The sequence below is a fragment of the Rhipicephalus microplus genome, chromosome 5 (genome assembly GCF_043290135.1).
Source record: "Rhipicephalus microplus isolate Deutch F79 chromosome 5, USDA_Rmic, whole genome shotgun sequence".
Taxonomy (NCBI): domain Eukaryota; kingdom Metazoa; phylum Arthropoda; class Arachnida; order Ixodida; family Ixodidae; genus Rhipicephalus; species Rhipicephalus microplus.
In genome coordinates, this window is record NC_134704.1 from 96,098,287 (window position 1) to 96,116,149 (window position 17,863).

At 45.0% G+C, this 17,863-nt stretch overlaps 1 protein-coding gene across 5 annotated transcripts in view; it reads right to left on the bottom strand.

The window, feature by feature from the left end:
* mRpL42 (mitochondrial ribosomal protein L42) overlaps positions 1 to 17,863 on the bottom strand; it is a 220,404-nt gene that overhangs the window by 194,833 nt on the left and 7,708 nt on the right. For 2 of the 5 annotated variants that reach the window (XM_075895796.1, XM_075895797.1), the window contains exon 6: positions 17,068 to 17,160. In XM_075895796.1, the coding sequence (XP_075751911.1) occupies positions 17,106 to 17,160 (55 nt within the window). In that variant the 3' untranslated portion in view covers positions 17,068 to 17,105. Of the gene's footprint in view, positions 1 to 439; positions 616 to 5,095; positions 6,241 to 14,220; positions 14,315 to 17,067; positions 17,161 to 17,863 lie in introns of those variants that run through there. The other 3 variants (XM_075895799.1, XM_075895798.1, XM_037425154.2) reach the window with 3 other exon arrangements.

Below are 17,863 nucleotides of genomic sequence, written 5' to 3' on the forward strand. Positions count from 1 at the left end.
ATTCATTACACCATGTGAGATCCCTGGTGTTTGATTAAAAATTGTTTAGTTTTTGTGCCCCAGTCTTATGTAAAATCAAGCCACAAAGTGTCACATTGGTGAATGTTGTGTTTGAACTTTCAGTTACAAAATATTACGAAGGCTGAATGCAAGCTTACCTTAGTTTTTGTAATTGCATGATTTTGAGTCAAAGTAAATAAAATGGTCTCTAGCAAACATCTATGACTATTTGTTTCAAATAAGTTGTGGTGTTCTAAGACTGTTTTGAAAATTGTCAACTTACTATTCAAACAGTATTCAATTACTATTCTTGTTCGATCCAGTGTAATCACTATTTGCTTCATACTCGATTTGGTTCCAAAGTGTACACAAAAGCATATCAGAGCCTGGCCCCCTTAAGTGCTTCGTACTTAGAACAAGCACACCTGCACTGCACCTTGTCTTTGTTAGTGGTACAGCTGGCTTGTTTATTACCCTTGAAATTGTTACATAATAAAAGAAAGACCACCTTCTGGAGCAACTTTCAAAAGAAATATATTTAGTCCTACACAAGCAAAGTTAAGATTACATTCCGCAAATATTCCTCATCATTACTTCGGGAGCAGCATTCATGTTCTGCAAAGAAACCAGCGAAAGGATCTCAAATTTCTAACATAAAACTATGCTTATTTATAAAAATAAAGGCATACACTTGAGATGCTCTCATTCCTGCAAAAATGCATCTCTAGGCTGCTATTTCGTAGCATTGCCTTCCTCTCAATCCTATGCTAGAATTATCAGCTCAGGACTGTATGATCCGGTCGGGTAATGTGGGACTTCCTTCCTGCTCACCACTTAGTCGCAACGAAAATAATTAGCATTTCAAAACGCCACCACATCAAAATGCACAATGTTACAGTGTTACCAATTCTAACAAGGTAGAAATTCTAAAGAACATGGAGGCTTGAACTCATGAAAAATTGTAGAACAAAGATGTCACAGGAGCCATTGTTCATTGCTTGCTATGTAGGTAACAGCTAAATCTATCAAACTTCTCCCATTGGTACAAACATGACCTCAGAAACGCAATATTTGCATGGTTCCTACACAACATAAGTAGAACACTACCTTGCAGATGTGTAGGTTTCTAATTTACTCCTAAGTGGGCAACACAGTCGGCCAGTAAAGAACTTGTCATGTATATCTGATAGCTGACTTTCCCATACAGACACATTCTCACTTCATGTCACTCACTTCATGTTGTAAGCTTATTGTCCTGGTAATATCGCTAAGGATTCTAACATCACTGCTCAGCCAAATGTAACGTTTCGTGTAATACCGACAAACCTTTAATTCTGAGCAAAGGTCTATACGGTTTTCGATGAAATCAGCTATTACAACCATCTTTTATAGGTAATGTGTAAGTATGCTGAGGTTCTGGTGGCGGAGTTCACATTGTCCAGCTGTAACTGTGCATTGAGGGTGTAGCACACCATTTAAAACCTGTACTTGCCATGATCGAAATTTGGAATTTCACACCAACTGTTTTGGGAGAAAATGCAGCCCTCATTAGGGCTTCTAAGATATGTGACCCCTCGTTGGGGGCAAATGTCTGACTAGCCTTCCCATAACTGATGCCTCTGCTACTTCGTTTCAGTTGAAAGCAGAGTTGTACTGAATGGCGTTCCTAAAACGGCATTCCAGAAACTAGTTCCTTGTGGGACGAACGAAGGAACGTCCCAGTGTCATTCAGGATGGGTGGAACTGTTACGGTAACTCGTCAACTTTATGAGGGAACGGTATTGAAAATGGCACTTCCTTTATGAGCATTTCACGACATTTAACAGATGCACGCACACATCTGATCAGCAGTGATGAAGATGATGAGTAGTTTTTAATGGCACAAGGGCCAATTGATGGCCAAAGAGCGCCATTTCAATTGACTAGAGATATGAACAATGATATGATGCGTGGCTGTAAAAAGGCCTTGAAATTCCTCGCGCTGACGCGGGTTAGAACATGGAAGTAATAAAATCATGACAGTGGCGTGAGATATGTGTAGTGAAAGTGTATGGCAAAATGTGATGATAATAAAACCATGATGAAGATGTAGTCACCGCAGCCACGACCACGGTACAGAGGTCGTGCTATGGATGACCTCAAAATATCGGGTGAAAGGTATGCACATCTTTTAAAAACGAGGAAAGTGTTTGCAGTTGAAAAAGTGGATCCCTACCAATGAGCATCCCAGGGTGTAGTGGGAGCTGCTGTCGGTAGGGCAGTAAAAAATGCTTTTTTCTTAGAGCATCTAGCTCATTGCACTGGACGAGAATGTGAAGAACCGTAAGGGTTTCTCCACATCTCTCACAATATAGTGGATTGCTAGTAGATAGAAGAAATGAATGTGTAGAGTGTGTATGTCCTGTTCTAAGCCTTGTTAGTGTAACTTCTGTGTGTCGTGATTTTGATAGTGGCGGCCAATAACCTAGTTGCGGCTTAATATCATGGAGTTTATTATCTATGTGTTTATCCCACGTGCTCTGCCAATACCCCCTAAGCTTTCGTTTTAGAAAATGTTTCAAGTCAAGTGCAGGAATTGGTATTGATGCATTGGGAGCAGTGTCGTTGGCGGATGCTGCCACATTGTCGGCCAAAACGTTCCCTTGTATATCACGGTGCCCTGGAACCCAGCAGACAACGACATGCTGTTTTGATGTGTACAGTGTGCACAGAAGTGAGTAAAGTGACACCAGCACGGGGTTCTTGTGTTTTTTAGGAGTTTTCAAGGCTTTGACCACGCTTAGGGAATCTGTGCATATTACCGCCTTTGTAATTTTATCTGTTTGATATGTTTTACGACCGCCAGTATTGCGTAAGCTTCTCCTGTGAAAATGCTTACATCAGGATGAAAAACGCTGGCCTCGGAAAAGGATTGGCCTACTGCTGCATATGACACAGAAGTGTTTGACTTTGACTCATTGGTAAAGAATTCAGGACGTGTGTTTATGTTGTAGTTCTAGGAAGTATGTATGTATGTGTGCAAGTGGTGCATGCTCTGTGACTTCAACAAAAGAGACATCACAGTCTATAAGCTGCCACTGCCACGGTGACAGATATGCTGCAGGAGCCAACTGTGTACAAGAAGAAGCACACCTGTTTCTTCGGCCAGGCCCCTTACACGGAGCGCGTAGGGCTGCCTAAACAAAGGACGGTTCAAGAACAAGCCAGAACAAAACAAATCATTAATTGTGAAATGGGAAGGGTGTTTCTTGTCTGCCTTCACCTTCAAAAAGTACAAAAAGGACAGAAAACATCTTTGTAGGTGGAGCGACCATTCATTCGAATCCACGTAGAGGCTCTCCACAGGGCTAGTTCGTAAAGCACCCATAGAGAGGTAGATGCCTAGATGGTGGACAGGGTCGAGAATTTTCAAGCCTGATGGTGTTGCCGACTAATAGATTATAACACCGTAGTCTAGGCGTGTGCATATGAGGCTTTTATATAATTTCATTGGACATTCCGTGTCACTACCTCATGTAGTGCGTGACAACACTTTCAAAATGTTCATTGTTTTGAAGCACCTGTCCTTTAAATACTTAATGTGTGGGATGAAGGTTAGTTTAGTGTCTAATATGAGACCAAAAAACTTGTGCTCGATCTTTACTGACAGAGGTTGACCGTGCAGGTCAATGCCGGGGTCAGGATAGAGGCCCCTTTTCGGCTGAACGAGACACAAGTGCTCTTTAGCACGTTGAGTATAAGACCATTCTCATTTGCCTATTAAGATACCTTGTTCAACCCTAGTTGAACTTGACATTGGCACAATAAGATGTTGCACGATTTGTGACCAATCTGTACATCATCGACATATATGCAGTAAAAAATATTACGTGGGAGAGACAAATGCAAGGAATTCATTTTAACTATGAAAAGTGTGCAGCTCAATACACCTCCTTGTGGCACTCCTGTTTCTTGGACAAATACTCGAGATAAGACAGTGCCAACTCGCACACGGAATGTACGGTTGGACAGGTAGCTTTCGATAATTGTCAGCATTCTACCCTGCACACCTAAATGTGACAGGTCTTGCAATATGCCAAAGCGCCATGTAGTGTCATATGCCTTTTCCATATCTAGGAACACAGAAAGAAAAAAACTGCTTATGAACAAAAGCGTCGCGAATTCGTGCCTCGATACGGACAAGGTGGTTGGTGGTGGACCGAGCCTCTCGAAACCCACACTGGTATGAGTCAAGTAGGCCATTAATTTCAAGGAAGTGCATCAGGTGCCTGTTCATCATTTTCTTAAAGACCTTGCAAAGACAGCTGGTTAACGCTATTGGCCTGTAGCTGGAAACTGAGGCCGGGTCCTTGCCCTGTTTTAAAATTGAGATAACAATAGCTTCCTTCCAGGCTGAGGGTAGCTCGCCGGAAGACCGGGATTGTACAGAGAGAGGAGAGCTTTCTGGGTTTCAGTGGACAGGTGTTTTAACATTTCATATGCCACACGGTCCGGGCCTGGGGTAGATTTATTGCAGCAGGTAAGTGAGGCTTGTAGTTCAGCCAAACAGAAATGTTCATTATGTGCCTCATGTGTTCTGGGTTCGCGCCCTGATCTGTTTTTTCTATTCTGGTTTTGTATCGTTGGAACGCTTCACTATAGTGTGATGAGCTGGAGACCTGCTGGAAGTGCGCTCCAAGAGTGTTTGCCTGGTCTTCCAAGCTCTCCCTTTGTGTTTGCACGAGAGGAAGTGTGTGTACTTGTCGTCGTGCTACCTTACTAACCACGTTCCAGACTCTCGCCTCATCTGTGTATGAATTAATGCCTGATAAGGATTTCTGCCAACTTTCTCTTCTCGCCTGTCGGCGCACCCTCCTTCCTTGCGACTTGATCTTTTTAAAGCCTATAAGAATCTCGGCTGTAGGCGAGTCTCTAAGCAACTTCCATGCCTTTTGTTTTTTGTGCACGTTACGGCACTCATTATTCCACCATGGGACTCGTCGTTTGCTTGACGGTCCACATGTTTGTGGTATACATTTCGTTGCAGCATCAATCAAAAATGCTGTCAGGTAGTTCACAGCAGCTTCTACGCTTAACTCCTTCATGTCAGTCCAAGTTAGGAGAGTCATTTTTTGATACTGTTCCCAATCGGCTTTGTCGGTGAGCCATTTGAAAACCTGTTCAGGACATATATTTGTTATTGATGTGCTGATAACAATAGGAAAATGGTCACTGTCGTATGGATTATTAATGACTACCCAATTAAGTAGAAGCACGAGTGATGGGGATGTTATGCTGAGGTCTATGGCCGAGTACGTATTGTTAGCGATGTTGTAATATGTTGGCTTTTTCCGATTCAGAAGGCACACACCGGAAGAAAAAAGAAACTGTTCAATCAGGCGACCTCGCGCATCGCAGCGAGAGTCACCCCATAGGCTACTATGAGCATTAATGTCCCCTAAGACGAGGTACGGTTCTGGAAGTTTACTATCAGTGACTGAAACTAGGGTTTAGTCAGTTGATGGTGTGGCGGTATGTATATACTGCAAATTCTAACCAATTTGTTGAAGATGACAGCTCAGACATCTACTGCTTCCAGGGATGTCCGAAGGGGTAAAAGCGTACAGGCTGTTCCTTGATTAACGATTATGGCAACACCACCGCATGAGGTGGCGACAGCATCAACTCGGTCTTTTCGAAAGATAACGTAATTTCGAAGAAAGTTAGTGTGTCTTGATTTTAAGTGTGTTTTTTGCACACACAGCACTTTTGGTGTATGTTTGTGTAAAAGTTCTTGGATATTGTAGAGGTTCCTCAGTAGGCCTGTCACGTTCCACTGTATTATATGTGTCACTTAAAAGATGTGTGGTGCTGTGTGTACAGGAAGTGTCACTTCAGGTTACAGGGCTTTTTGGGCCCCGTAATTCGACGTTTTTCTTTCTGGGAACGCTCCAAGGAGTTGCACCTATCCTTCAGCGTCTGAGGCAGCGGAGGAGTGGGACCGGAGGAGTGTATCCATCACCCCCTGCGAGGTGGCGGATGGTGCCTGATAAGCAGGCACATTCACAGAAGTTTCGGACGCAACTGCAGGTGCAGTGGTCCGGGCTCCGGCAGACTCTGAAGACTGCTGAACCTGTTTGGCAGGAGGCGGAGCAGCACAGGCTACTCCAGCCTTGGGCGCAGATGCCGCGACCACGGTCACATTTTGTGTGACATTTGCAGACGCAGAAAGATGTGGCGCGGCGCCCTGGCGTGTCACATCTGCAAAAGAAGGAGAGTGCTTGTTATGGAGGGAGAAGCGCTGGCGCGCCTCTTGAAAAGAAAGATTGAATTTAACTTTGAGTTGAAGAATTTGTTTTTCCTTTTTCCAGGATGGACACGTTCGCGAGTAGGCGGGATGGTCTCCTTTGCAATTTGCACAGCAGGCTGCAGCAGTACAGTTGTCCGATGGGTGTTCGTTGGAGCTACATGACGATATATGGTGTTTTTTGGCGCAAGGGCCATTTGATGGCCAAAGAGCGCCAGTTCATGGGACAAGGAATGTGGACAATGATTGTGATTAGCAGCTGTATAAGGGACATAAAATTCCTCGCAGTAAGGCGGGTAAAAACATACAAGTAATAAAATCATGACCATGCCGTGAAAGGTGTGTGTGGTGTGAATAGGTGACAAAAGTTGGTGATAATGAAAAACGATGGTGGACATGTGTGGCATTAGCACAAGTACCTCACTCGTTCATACCCTTGCGTCCAAGGGCCGTGAGGCAGGTGCTTTCCTGTGTAGCCACCGCAGCAAAAACCTCTCTGAAGAGGTCGTGCTAAGGAATGCCCGGGTGTACGATATGAAAAGTATGAATTTCTTTTAAAAACGCTAACAATGATTTATGACTAAAAAGCGGTTCTCTACCAACGAACATTGCAGGGTGTAAAGGTATATGTTGTCGGTAGGGTAATGGAAAAAGCTGTTCTCTTAGAGTTTCTAAGTGTTTGCACTGAATTAACATGTGAAGGACTGTTAATGCTTCACCACATTTGTCACACAGTGGAGGATCGCCACCGGACAAAAGATATGTGTGTGTCGTGTATGTGTGTCATATCCTGAGTCTCGTTAGTATTACCTCTGTATGACGGGATTTTGATACTGGCAGCCAATGACCAAGGTGTGGCTTAATAATGTGTAGTTTGTTTTGTGTGTGTGTATCCCACTTGCTCTGCCAGTAGTCCCTGAGGTTCGTTTGAGAGACGGCTTAAGATGAAGGGCCGGGATTAATAAGGGTGTAGGGGCAGTGCTTTTGTGGACGGATGCAGCGAGCTGATCCGCCCTCACGTTGCCTTGGATTTCACGGTGCCCTGGCACCCAGCACACTACAACATGTTATTTGAGTGTGTAGAGTGTGCACAAAATGGAGTAAAGTGAGACAAGGACCAGGTTTTTTTGTTTTTTAAGACTGTACAGAGCCGTTACCACACTGAGGGAGTCTGTATAAATTACTGCTTTTTTGTATTTGTAATTGTTTGATGTGTTTAGCTGCCACAAGTATCGCGTAAGCTTCCGCTGTGAAGATACTTGTGCGTGGATGTAGAGGGCCAGCATCCGAAAAGGATGGGCCGACAGCAGCGTAGGACACAGAGGAGTTAGACTTGGAGGCATCTGTAAAGAACTCAGGATGTGTGTATTTGTGTTGAAGTTCCAGAAAGTATGTTCGGATATGGGCAATAGGTGCATGTTTTGTAACTTCTCGGAAAGACACATCGCAGTCTATAGTCTGCCACTGCCACGGTGGCGGGTATGCTACAAGAGCCATTAAACTGTGTTCAAGTGACACTCCCGTTTCTTCAGCTAGACCCTTCAGGCGAACTAAGAAGGGCTGCCTCATCGAAGGCCTGTTTTGAAACAGAATGGAGCTCGACAGATCATTAATAGTAGAGTATGAGGGGTGCTTCTTGTCTGCTTTCACCTTAAGAAAATATACAAAGGACATATAAGTTCTCTGTAGATGAAGGGACCATTCATTTGACTCAACGTAAAGGCTTTCTACAGGGCTGGTGCGAAAAGCACCCGTAGAAAGGCGGATGCCCAAATGGTGCACGGGGTCCAGCATCTTCAAAGCACTTCGATTTGCAGACTGATAAACACACGGCCCCATAATCTAAGCGGGTGCGAATGAGGCTTTGATACAGATTCACGAGGCATTGACTATCACTACCCCATGTAGTACGTGACAACACTTTTATAACATTCATGGCTTTTAAACATTTTGTTTTTTAAATACTTGATGTGCGGTACCAAGGTCAACTTGTTGTCCAAGATTAAGCTTAAAAATTTATGCTTGGCTTTGACAGACAGACGTTGCCCGTTCAGTCGAATGTCAGGTTCCGAGTGCATGCCTCTCTTTCGAGAGAACAAGACACAGGTGCTTTTTTGTGGGTTAAGCCGAAATCCGTTTTCATCTGCCCATTTGAAGACCTTGTTTAAACCCAGCTGGACCTGCCGCTCACACATTGCCAAGTTGCATGACTTGAAGCCAAGCTGAACGTCGTCAACATATGTACAATAGAACATATTGCGGGGGATGGACAAGTGCAAGGAATTCATTTTTATAATAAAAAGTGTGCAACTAAGTACACCACCTTGTGGCAAGCCTGTTTCCTGGACAAATGTTTGGGAGAGAACACTGTCCACACGGACACGGAATGTCCGGTTTGACAGGTAACTTTCGATTATGTGAAACATTCTTCCGCGCACACCAAGGTGGGACAGGTCTCTTAGAATTCCCAAACGCCATGTTGTATCATAAGCCTTTTCGATATCGAGGAACACAGAGAGAAAATATTGTTTATGGACGAAGGCGTCTCTGATCTGTGCCTCGATACGAACAAGGTGGTCTGTGGTGGATCTACTTTCTTGAAACCCGCACTGAAATGGGTCGAGCAAATTATTTGTTTCAAGGATATGTACGAAAAGGTAGTTTATCATTTTTTCGAAGACTTTGCACAAGCAGCTTGTAAGTGCAATAGGCCTATAACTTTAAGCTAAAGAAGGGTCCTTGCCCTCTTTCAAAATGGGAATAATAATAGCCTCTTTCCAGGAGGTAGGGATAGTGCCTGAAAACCAGATAGCATTGTACAAAGTAAGGTTTTTCGTGTTTCGGCTGGTAGGTTTTTTAACATTTCATAAACCACACTGTCAGAACCTGGGGCAGAAGTACTGCAGGAGTTTAGAGATGTTCGGAGCTCAGCTAGACTGAAAGCTTGGTTATATGCCTCGTATCTAGTGGACTTATGTTCGAGTTTCTGCTTTTCTATTTTTGTTCTGTATTTTTGAAAAGTGTCAGTATAGTGGGACGAGCTGGATATCCGTTCAAAGTGTGCACCGAGGAAGTTTGCCTGATCTTCCAAGGTATCACCCTGAGTGTTTACGAGTGGAAGTGTGTGTACTTGTTTTCCTGCTATCCTACCGACCATGTTCCAGACTTTAGCCTCCTGTGTGTATGAATTGATCCCTGACAAAAACTTCTGCCAGCTTTCTCTTCTGGCCTGCCGACACATTCTCCTGTCTTGAGAATTTATTTTCTTGAAGGTGTCAAGATTTTCGGCTGTCGGTGAGTTCTGAAGCTACCTCCAAGCTCTGTTTTGCTGTTTGCGCGCGTTTCGGCATTCAGAGTTCCACAATGGCACACGCCGTTTTCCAGGGTGTCCATTTGTTTGTGGGATGCATTTTGTTGCAGCATCAATCAAATATACTGTGAAATAGTCGACAGCAACATCAATGTTCAAAGTACATATGTCATTCCAACCTAGACGAGCGATGGTATAAAACTGTTCCCAGTCGGCTCTGTTTATGAGCCACTTGGGAACATGTGGTGGACACTCAGTTACTGTAGTTGTGCTCAAAACTACGGGGAAGTGGTTACTTCCGTACAGATTACTGCCGACTTTCCACTGGAGTAGAGCCACAAGAGATGGAGATACTATGCTTAGGTCTATGGAGGAGTAGGTGTTATTGGCGACATTATAATAGGTTGGTTCTTTTCGATTTAGGAGACACGCGCTCGACGAGAGAAGGAACTGTTCAATCAGTCGACCTCGCGCATCATACCGAGTCACCCCATAGCCTGCTATGCGCATTAAAGTCTCCAAGGAGAACATAAGGTTTCGGAAGTTCATCAATTAGAGTGTAAATCACGTCTTTGCAGCTGATAGCTAGGAGGAATGTAAATAGTGCAGATTGTGATCAGTTTATCAAAAAGAACCGCTCAAACAGCCACTGCCTCAAGGGATGTTTGGAACTGTAAGTGTGTGCATGCAATTCCTTGATACACTATGATGGCAACACCTCCGGATGATGTCATGGCATCAACACGGTCCTTTCGAAAAATAACATACTTACGAAGAAAATTTGTGTGTTTTGAATTAAGGTGTGTTTCATGTACACACAGCACTTTTGGTGAGTGTTCGTGTAGGAGTTCTTGGATGTCGTCAAGGTTTCTGAGAAGGCCCCTGACGTTCCATTGTATAATTTGAGTGTTCATGGTGAATGTAAAATAGTGCTGTGTGTACGAAAAGCGAGTGGCTGTTTAGACAGGGAGTTTGAGTTCACTTAACAGGGCCGTCACCAGGCCCTGTTATCTGCTTTTTTGTTTTCTTGGCGCGCTCCAAGGAGCCACGCCGCTCTTTCGGCACCAAGGGTACCGACGTATGCATTGCCTCCTCGGAGGCACTGGATGCCCGCACGTGCGGGCTGTTAGTTCGAACTTCGGGCCTCGCCTGGTGATGTGAGGCCTTGAGACCCGAGGACTCTGGAGTCTCCGGTCTCTGTTTGGGAGTAAGCGGTGTAGCCTGGGCTACAGCCGCCTTGGGGCATGTGCCACAACCACCAGCTCGGTATGCGCGGGCCGAAGGAGTGGCGAGGGCTGGTGCGGCGGTGCCGCCTGACGCGCCGCATCAGCGTATGTAGGTCCATAGAATGGTGCTACTCTTCGCCATGCTTCCTTAAATTCAATGTTCTCCTTCACCTTCAACGTGATTATTTCTTTTTCTTTTTTTCCAGTATGTGCAGGAGCGTGAATATGTGGCATGGTTTCCTTCGCAGTTTACACAGTGTGGCGGTTGTTTGCAGTTCTCAGACACGTGGCCTAGGACTCCACATTGTGTACAAGTTTGGCGACCACGACAGGTTTTAGAGCCATGGCCATACCTCTGGCATTGGAAGCAACGACGAGGGTTTGGTATGTACGGCCTGATAGATGTCTTCATGTACCCTGTTTGAATAGATTCTGGTAGTTTACTGGATGCAAACGTGAGTATTAAGTGTTTTGTCGGTGTTTCCTTATTATCTCTTCTGATGATGATTCTCTGTACATTAGTGACATTTTGGCTCTTCCACCCCTCCAAAAGTTCAGTCTCAGTCAAGTCAAGTAAGTCCATGTCAGATACCACTCCGCGAGTTGTGTTCATTGATCTATGTGGATTGATTGATGATATGTGGGGTTTAACGTCCCAAAACCACCATATGATTATGAGAGACGCCGTAGTGGAGGGCTCCGGAAATTTTGACCACCTGGGGTTCTTTAACGTGCACCCAAATCTGAGCACACGGGCCTACAACATTTCCGCCTCCATCGGAAATGCACATTGATCTATGTGGTGTTATGGTTATTGGTATGCCACCGAAATCTGAAAGACGGTCTAGCTTTTCAAATTGTTCTTTGTCACGGATTTCGAGGAGAAGGTCTCCCCTAGCCATTTTGGTTATCTTGTATCCTGTGCCAAGAGTTTCGGTCAGACATCCAGCAACTACGAAAGGAGAGACGGTCCTGGCTTGCTTTTCTTTTCAGTTTTTCCACAGTGGATAACATGAAAGTGAGGATATGTTTCTTTTGGCTGGTTGCAAAAATTTATATCATCGGTGCATACCCGCTTTAAGCCGGTACGATCAGACAGTAGGGGGAATGCTCTATGCATGCCTGTCTTATTTTTGTTCAGCAGCGTTGGCGGCCACCCATCACGGAGCCCAACGAGGGGACTCTACAAGTTTGCGGATGCTGAAACCTGCAGACGCCAGCCGTACAACACCACTATAACCCAATGCGCCTAGACCAAGGTAGGCTATTTGCACAGGGTTAACCCTAGCCGCCAGGAAGTTTGGAAGTAAACGAAAGAGAGTAGAAGACAGGACAGATAAATTGTAAGAAATAAAGACTAAGATGTAGGGAGAGAGAGATAGGAAAAGGCGACTGCCGATTTCCTCTGGGTGGGTCGGCCCAGGGGTGCCGTCTACGTGAAGCCGGGGCCAAAGGGGTGTGTTGCCTCTGCCGGGGGGCCTTAACGGTCCAATCACCCAGCGTCGGCTCAACCCCCAGGATCCCCTTTTCCCCGGACACGGCAAAGCCACGCACGGCTAGGCGTGGGAGGGAGTCAAAACTCCCCCGTTAGCTCGGGTCCGTGGTGTCGCAACACACCAAACGCCTACTTGCGCAGGCGCCCCTGCGGGGGGCTATCGACCTCTATAGCCCCCTTCCATATAGTGGTTCTGGAAACCGGTAGATTATTGCCGGCGTCGATCATCTGACACGCTACGCTGAGAATGTAGCTCTACCGGCAGCGACCGCCCATGAAGTTGCACTCTTCATTCTGCGCAGCTTCCTTCTCCGCCATGGGGCTCCACGGGATTAACTCAGTGATAGGGGTAGAGTGTTTTTGTCGAGGTCATCCAAACTATTCTTGCTGAGTGCAACATCATCCACCGGAAATCTACTGCATGCCATCCACAGACGAATGGTCTCACTGAATGGTTCAACCGCACACTTGGCGACATGCTGAGGATGTACACCTCATCCGACCACACTTACTGGGACGCTGTGTTACCTTTTGTTACCTTCGCTTACAACACCGCGACGCAAGCGACTACCGGTTTTTCCCCGTTCTTTCTGCTGTATGGCCGCGAACCTTCCCACCCACTAGACACTATACTCCCGTACCGCCATGATGCATCTGAGTGCTCCCCGCTTTCGGAAGTCGCCAGATACGCTGAAGACTGCCGTCAGTTGGCTCGGTCTCTGACAAATGAAGCTCAAGCTCTACAAAAAACCCGACATGACGACGTTCATAACATAGCTCCTACGTTTCGTACTGGCTCCCTTGTGTGGCTTTGGGTTCCCCCGCACGTTCCTGGCCTTTCTTCTAAGCTTCTGGCCCGGTACCATGGTCTATACTGTGTCATTAGCGCGACCTCGCTGGTGAATTACATCATCGAGCCCCTAACACAATCGCCAGATTTGCGCTGTCGAGGACGCGAGACCGTGCACGTCGACCGTCTCAAGCCCTACTACAACCCCCTCATTGTGCCTACTCCCTGAGTCGCCAGGATGGCTACTCCTTGGGGGGGGGGCATTGTAGTGGAGCATACGCAGTAACGCGTATGTGTCTTTGGAAGAGAACGAAAAACTCGTGCTCTGATTGCGTGAGAACCTGTGCCGCCTTCGCCAGGCTTGCCATACGCCCCCATTTTCCGTTGCGACCTCGTTGCGACTTCTCTGTTTGAATAAACATCATTGCACTTTTATTCGGTGAGCTCAGAAGTTGCAGTAGGGCCGGTGGTCTTTAAAAATTCACCCATTTATTTAAATTCCTTGTATGCACTGTAACCTGCTGGCAGGGATGTCCAATTGGTATATATATATGTAGGTGGATGTAAGCTTTAAATTTCTCACTTTATTTTGTCTCATGAGTATTCGACACTATATATCTTTATTGAAAATTCAAATGTAGCATTAACTGATACAGGGGTTTAACGTCCCAAAACCACCATATGATTATGACAGACGCCGTAGTGGAGGACTCCGGAAATTTCAACCACCTGGGGTTCTTTAACGTGCACTAATATTTGAGCACACGGGCCTACAGCATTTTCGCCTCCATTGAAAATGCAGCCGCCGCAGTCTGAATTCGACCCCGCGATCTACGGATCAGCAGTCGAGTACCTTTGCCACTAGACCCCAGCGGCAGGGTTCAAATTCAATGTTAATGTAATGACACATACCAATTTCAAAATGTAACAGTAACGAGATCCTTTTGCATTTAAGGAACTTGCAACGGGAACTCGTTTCTAAATAGAGAAGGAACGAGGAATGGGCTTACGTTACAGTTTTTAGAGGAATGTGTGCAGCGCTCGCTGAGTGCACATCTGTGGAGCACAGGAACATCAAAGCTACAAGCAGTACAAGACAGAGAGCTAAACATGTATGATTTGACTGTTGCTTTATTAATAACTTGAATTGTCTGCAAACTAAACCTATGTTTGACTATACAATCATACAAATGGAGCATCCGTGCATCTGAAACGGAGACATCAAAGAAAAATGTTAGTAAGACGTTGACACAGAAAGATGTCACAGAACAGAAGGTCAGATTGACACTAACACCCTTGTTAAGATGGCAAAAGTTCCCAAAAAACAAGGCATGACTGTGTGAAATCAGAAATGAGTGTCACACAGAGGCATAGAGCCCAAGGCCGCACAGCATTGTGCTCATGTTATTTCGAATATACACTACTGCAGATCATAAACCTGTCTTTGAAGTCAACTTCACAGACAAGCAGGCATGTGCGAAAAAAGAATGCTCGTTATATGAGAAAGACAATGGACATTTCACCACCGAGCAGTGGCTGCTTATGAGTCATTGCCCGTTGAATCGCACACGGGCGGCTGTTGTAGGTCACAAGATGATGCCGTAGAAATTAAATTGATTTGTTATGGTAAACTGATGTGGTTGAGAGTATTTGTAATGCATGTTAATGACACATGGCCTTCCATTGCTCACCCAATGCTCTTTATTAGTAGTTACCTAAGTGTCAGTCACCACGCAGTACAAGCACGGCGTTTCAGCGGTTGAACATTGCGCACCGAGTAAAACTGGGCACAGACTTCAGTAAACATGGGCGTCGTGCAGTATTGCAGCTTGCACCAATATTTAGGCTTAGCATTAGTTTGGCAGGAATAAATGGATAGGCGCACACATAGACTTAGGACAGAGTAACAGGCCAGATGGAGGCAGGAAGAAAAACTTATTGCCCAAATGAACACAATAAATTTCAAGGACCACAGCAAAGCAACTATCACAGTCGGGAACACATCTGATCTGCATTTGTCACCGATGTGTCATTAGAACCAAACAGAAAACGCAAGCATGCATACGCACAGCAAGAAGAACTGGGCTGTGTACGTATCTTGAAAGCAGCGAGGCTTTCACCTAGCTGTAGATTCGTGCATGCAAGTACAGGGAAAGGGAGGTACTACATAGTATTATATATTTGTAAGTGAAAGAAGTATCAGGGTCGTTGCTAAAAAACAACGTAACGTAAGTTCGGTCCTCCAATTAGCAAACAGAATTCCTTGTTCTGCCGGGTCTACTACCGCCACTTCTCACTCTACCCCGACTGCTTTATGACCGCTAATAAATGAGCCATAAGTGAAGTGAGAAATGTGCAAATTGCAAGAAAGGCACTGAAAAGAACAATGCAGATGCTGAAAAGCAGAAAAATGCTTCAACAAACCATCAAGGATGAACATAAATATATGCAAAAGCTACAGTGCTCAGAGAGGTACCCATCATTTGAATATAGAAACAACAAAGGGAAGAAAGACAATATTCCAACATCAAAAAACATATCAGAATCAACTAAAGAGACAGTTAGATTACTTGAATACTATGTACTGGATCTGTGTGTATATAATCTTGAATCGTGCAAACCAATTATGTCAGGAAATCTGTAGATGTTCATCTGATTAGTGTTACATTCACACTTTACGCATTTCTCAAGGATAAAAAGAAGGTCCTTTATACAGTATTGTTTCATTGTGCCCGCCAATACAAGTTAACCCTTTTTGAGAGCCATTCCATGCTAACATCAAACACTGAATGCATCACTATGACCCTGAATTGAAGGCTCTGTCATTACAGAAGGTTGGGAAACAATTATCCCCCCCCCCCCTTATGAAAGACAACAGTGCCTAGCAACAACTTTGGACTTCAAGAAAAGTCCTAGCCACAACACTGCTGTGACCCCAGCATTCAACTCTGTAAAAATCGAAGCCTGACGAAGTCCACTCTAAGATTAAGTGCTTTACGGAGACAGTGAAGGTGGGCAATACCAATGAGTGCATGAATTAACGAATGCAGTGAATATTAAAAGAATAGTGCCCGTTTTTGCAATGGCGCGGTTAAGCAGATATTACGGGGCATTTCGGACTCACCAGAAAAATTAGACTAAATGGCCAGGTCCCGTGCAGACCTACTGATTAAAATATCAAAAGCTGGTAGCCGATCCATGAAGTGAATGCTGATGATGCAGTGAAGCTCCTTGGACGATTATGAAATGTTTATTAAATGATTACGACTGTGCTATGAAAATGCTAAGGTGCACCAACAAATGCTGGTCACATCGGTGGCGCCTCGCGCCAGGTTCTACAGGGCTCGTGCTTCTTTTGAGTGGCATCACTGTGCCTAGCACGTCGAATCATGCAAGAAGGAAGACATGCGCGCCGCACTCCATTCTGACCTACCTCGTCTCAACGGACACAGGCATTCACCAAACACACTTTGGAATTTACTAAGTGACGAACAGATGCACGGTCGAACGTATACACGGGACGGACAGATGAACGGGCAGAGTACAGTCTATATTTAAACCATATGCATGCAATGAACGCTGTCAGCAAAGTTTATGTAACACCAGTGTCTCGGTGCAGTGGGAAGATATGGCAAGGACGGCGTCAATGGACATTTTTAGGAGCGAAGCTCCTAAAAATAAGTGAAACTCGTCAACTTTGGTACAGAATTGGACACAAGTTAGTACGCAAGTATGTAGAAGCAGATACAAGTCGCTGCACAACTCCTTCCTCAAGTCAGTACACTATATTGTCGCGAAAGGAAACGACAAAGGGGTCGAGGCGTAGCGAACGGCAGTTTACTTTCAGCCCCAGCAGCCACCAACTTTTTCCTTCTCAGCCTTTACTGCCACTAGCATGTGGCAATATTGTGGCCATACCAAATAGCATGCCTATTGAGATTTGAAATTGTCGTAACTCACCTGTGATGCTTTGGGATTGGCCTGAATGATCAGGAAATTCACAGCCCTTCCCGTTCGATTGGCGGATTAGGATCTGCATACTTCTTTTTGTTGCTGCAAACAGAAAAAACACATAGAAATTTGAATTCACCAAACCTAGCTCTTTGGTTGACTAGGAAGAAAAATAAAGAGAAAGAAAAGCACAAAAAAGTTACTACGTATTAGAAGCCACTTGATGATTCCGTAATTGTGTTTTGGAAACTGTTGCCACCTTAATGACGGTATTACATGAGTTGATCTCTGCGTAAAACTTTTTTTTGCAGGTGTACTTAAAGCAATACCTGCCTCTGGTCAGTACCACGCCAAACTCGACAGGTCCGATCGAGGCAACGGCCAAGCAGTTACCCACTGTTGGTTTTACCGACGAAGACCAAAAAACTGATGCACATGTCCTGCAATGCATTCAGCATGCCTTCCGATGCAACGCACAGCACCTAACATTTTGCCGTGCTCTATTCCCAGAGCTCACCACTTCTGTCTTTTCTGCCTTTGTAGCGTGTCTGCCTCCCTTCCGCCGAACACAAGCTCTTATGAATATATAGTGTGCATTGCTGCCATAAAGACAGTAGTAGAAACAAGGAACACCGAGTGCATAAGCGCCAATAGCACCCGAAAACCATTCTTAACAAGCAGGCATTATGAAAAAAAATGACATTAACGAAAATAGACAAAAAAGTCACGCCACTGAAGTGCACCACCTCATCTTCCACAGGTGGCAAAATTCGTGATATAACTATTGCTGAACTGAGAGCATTGT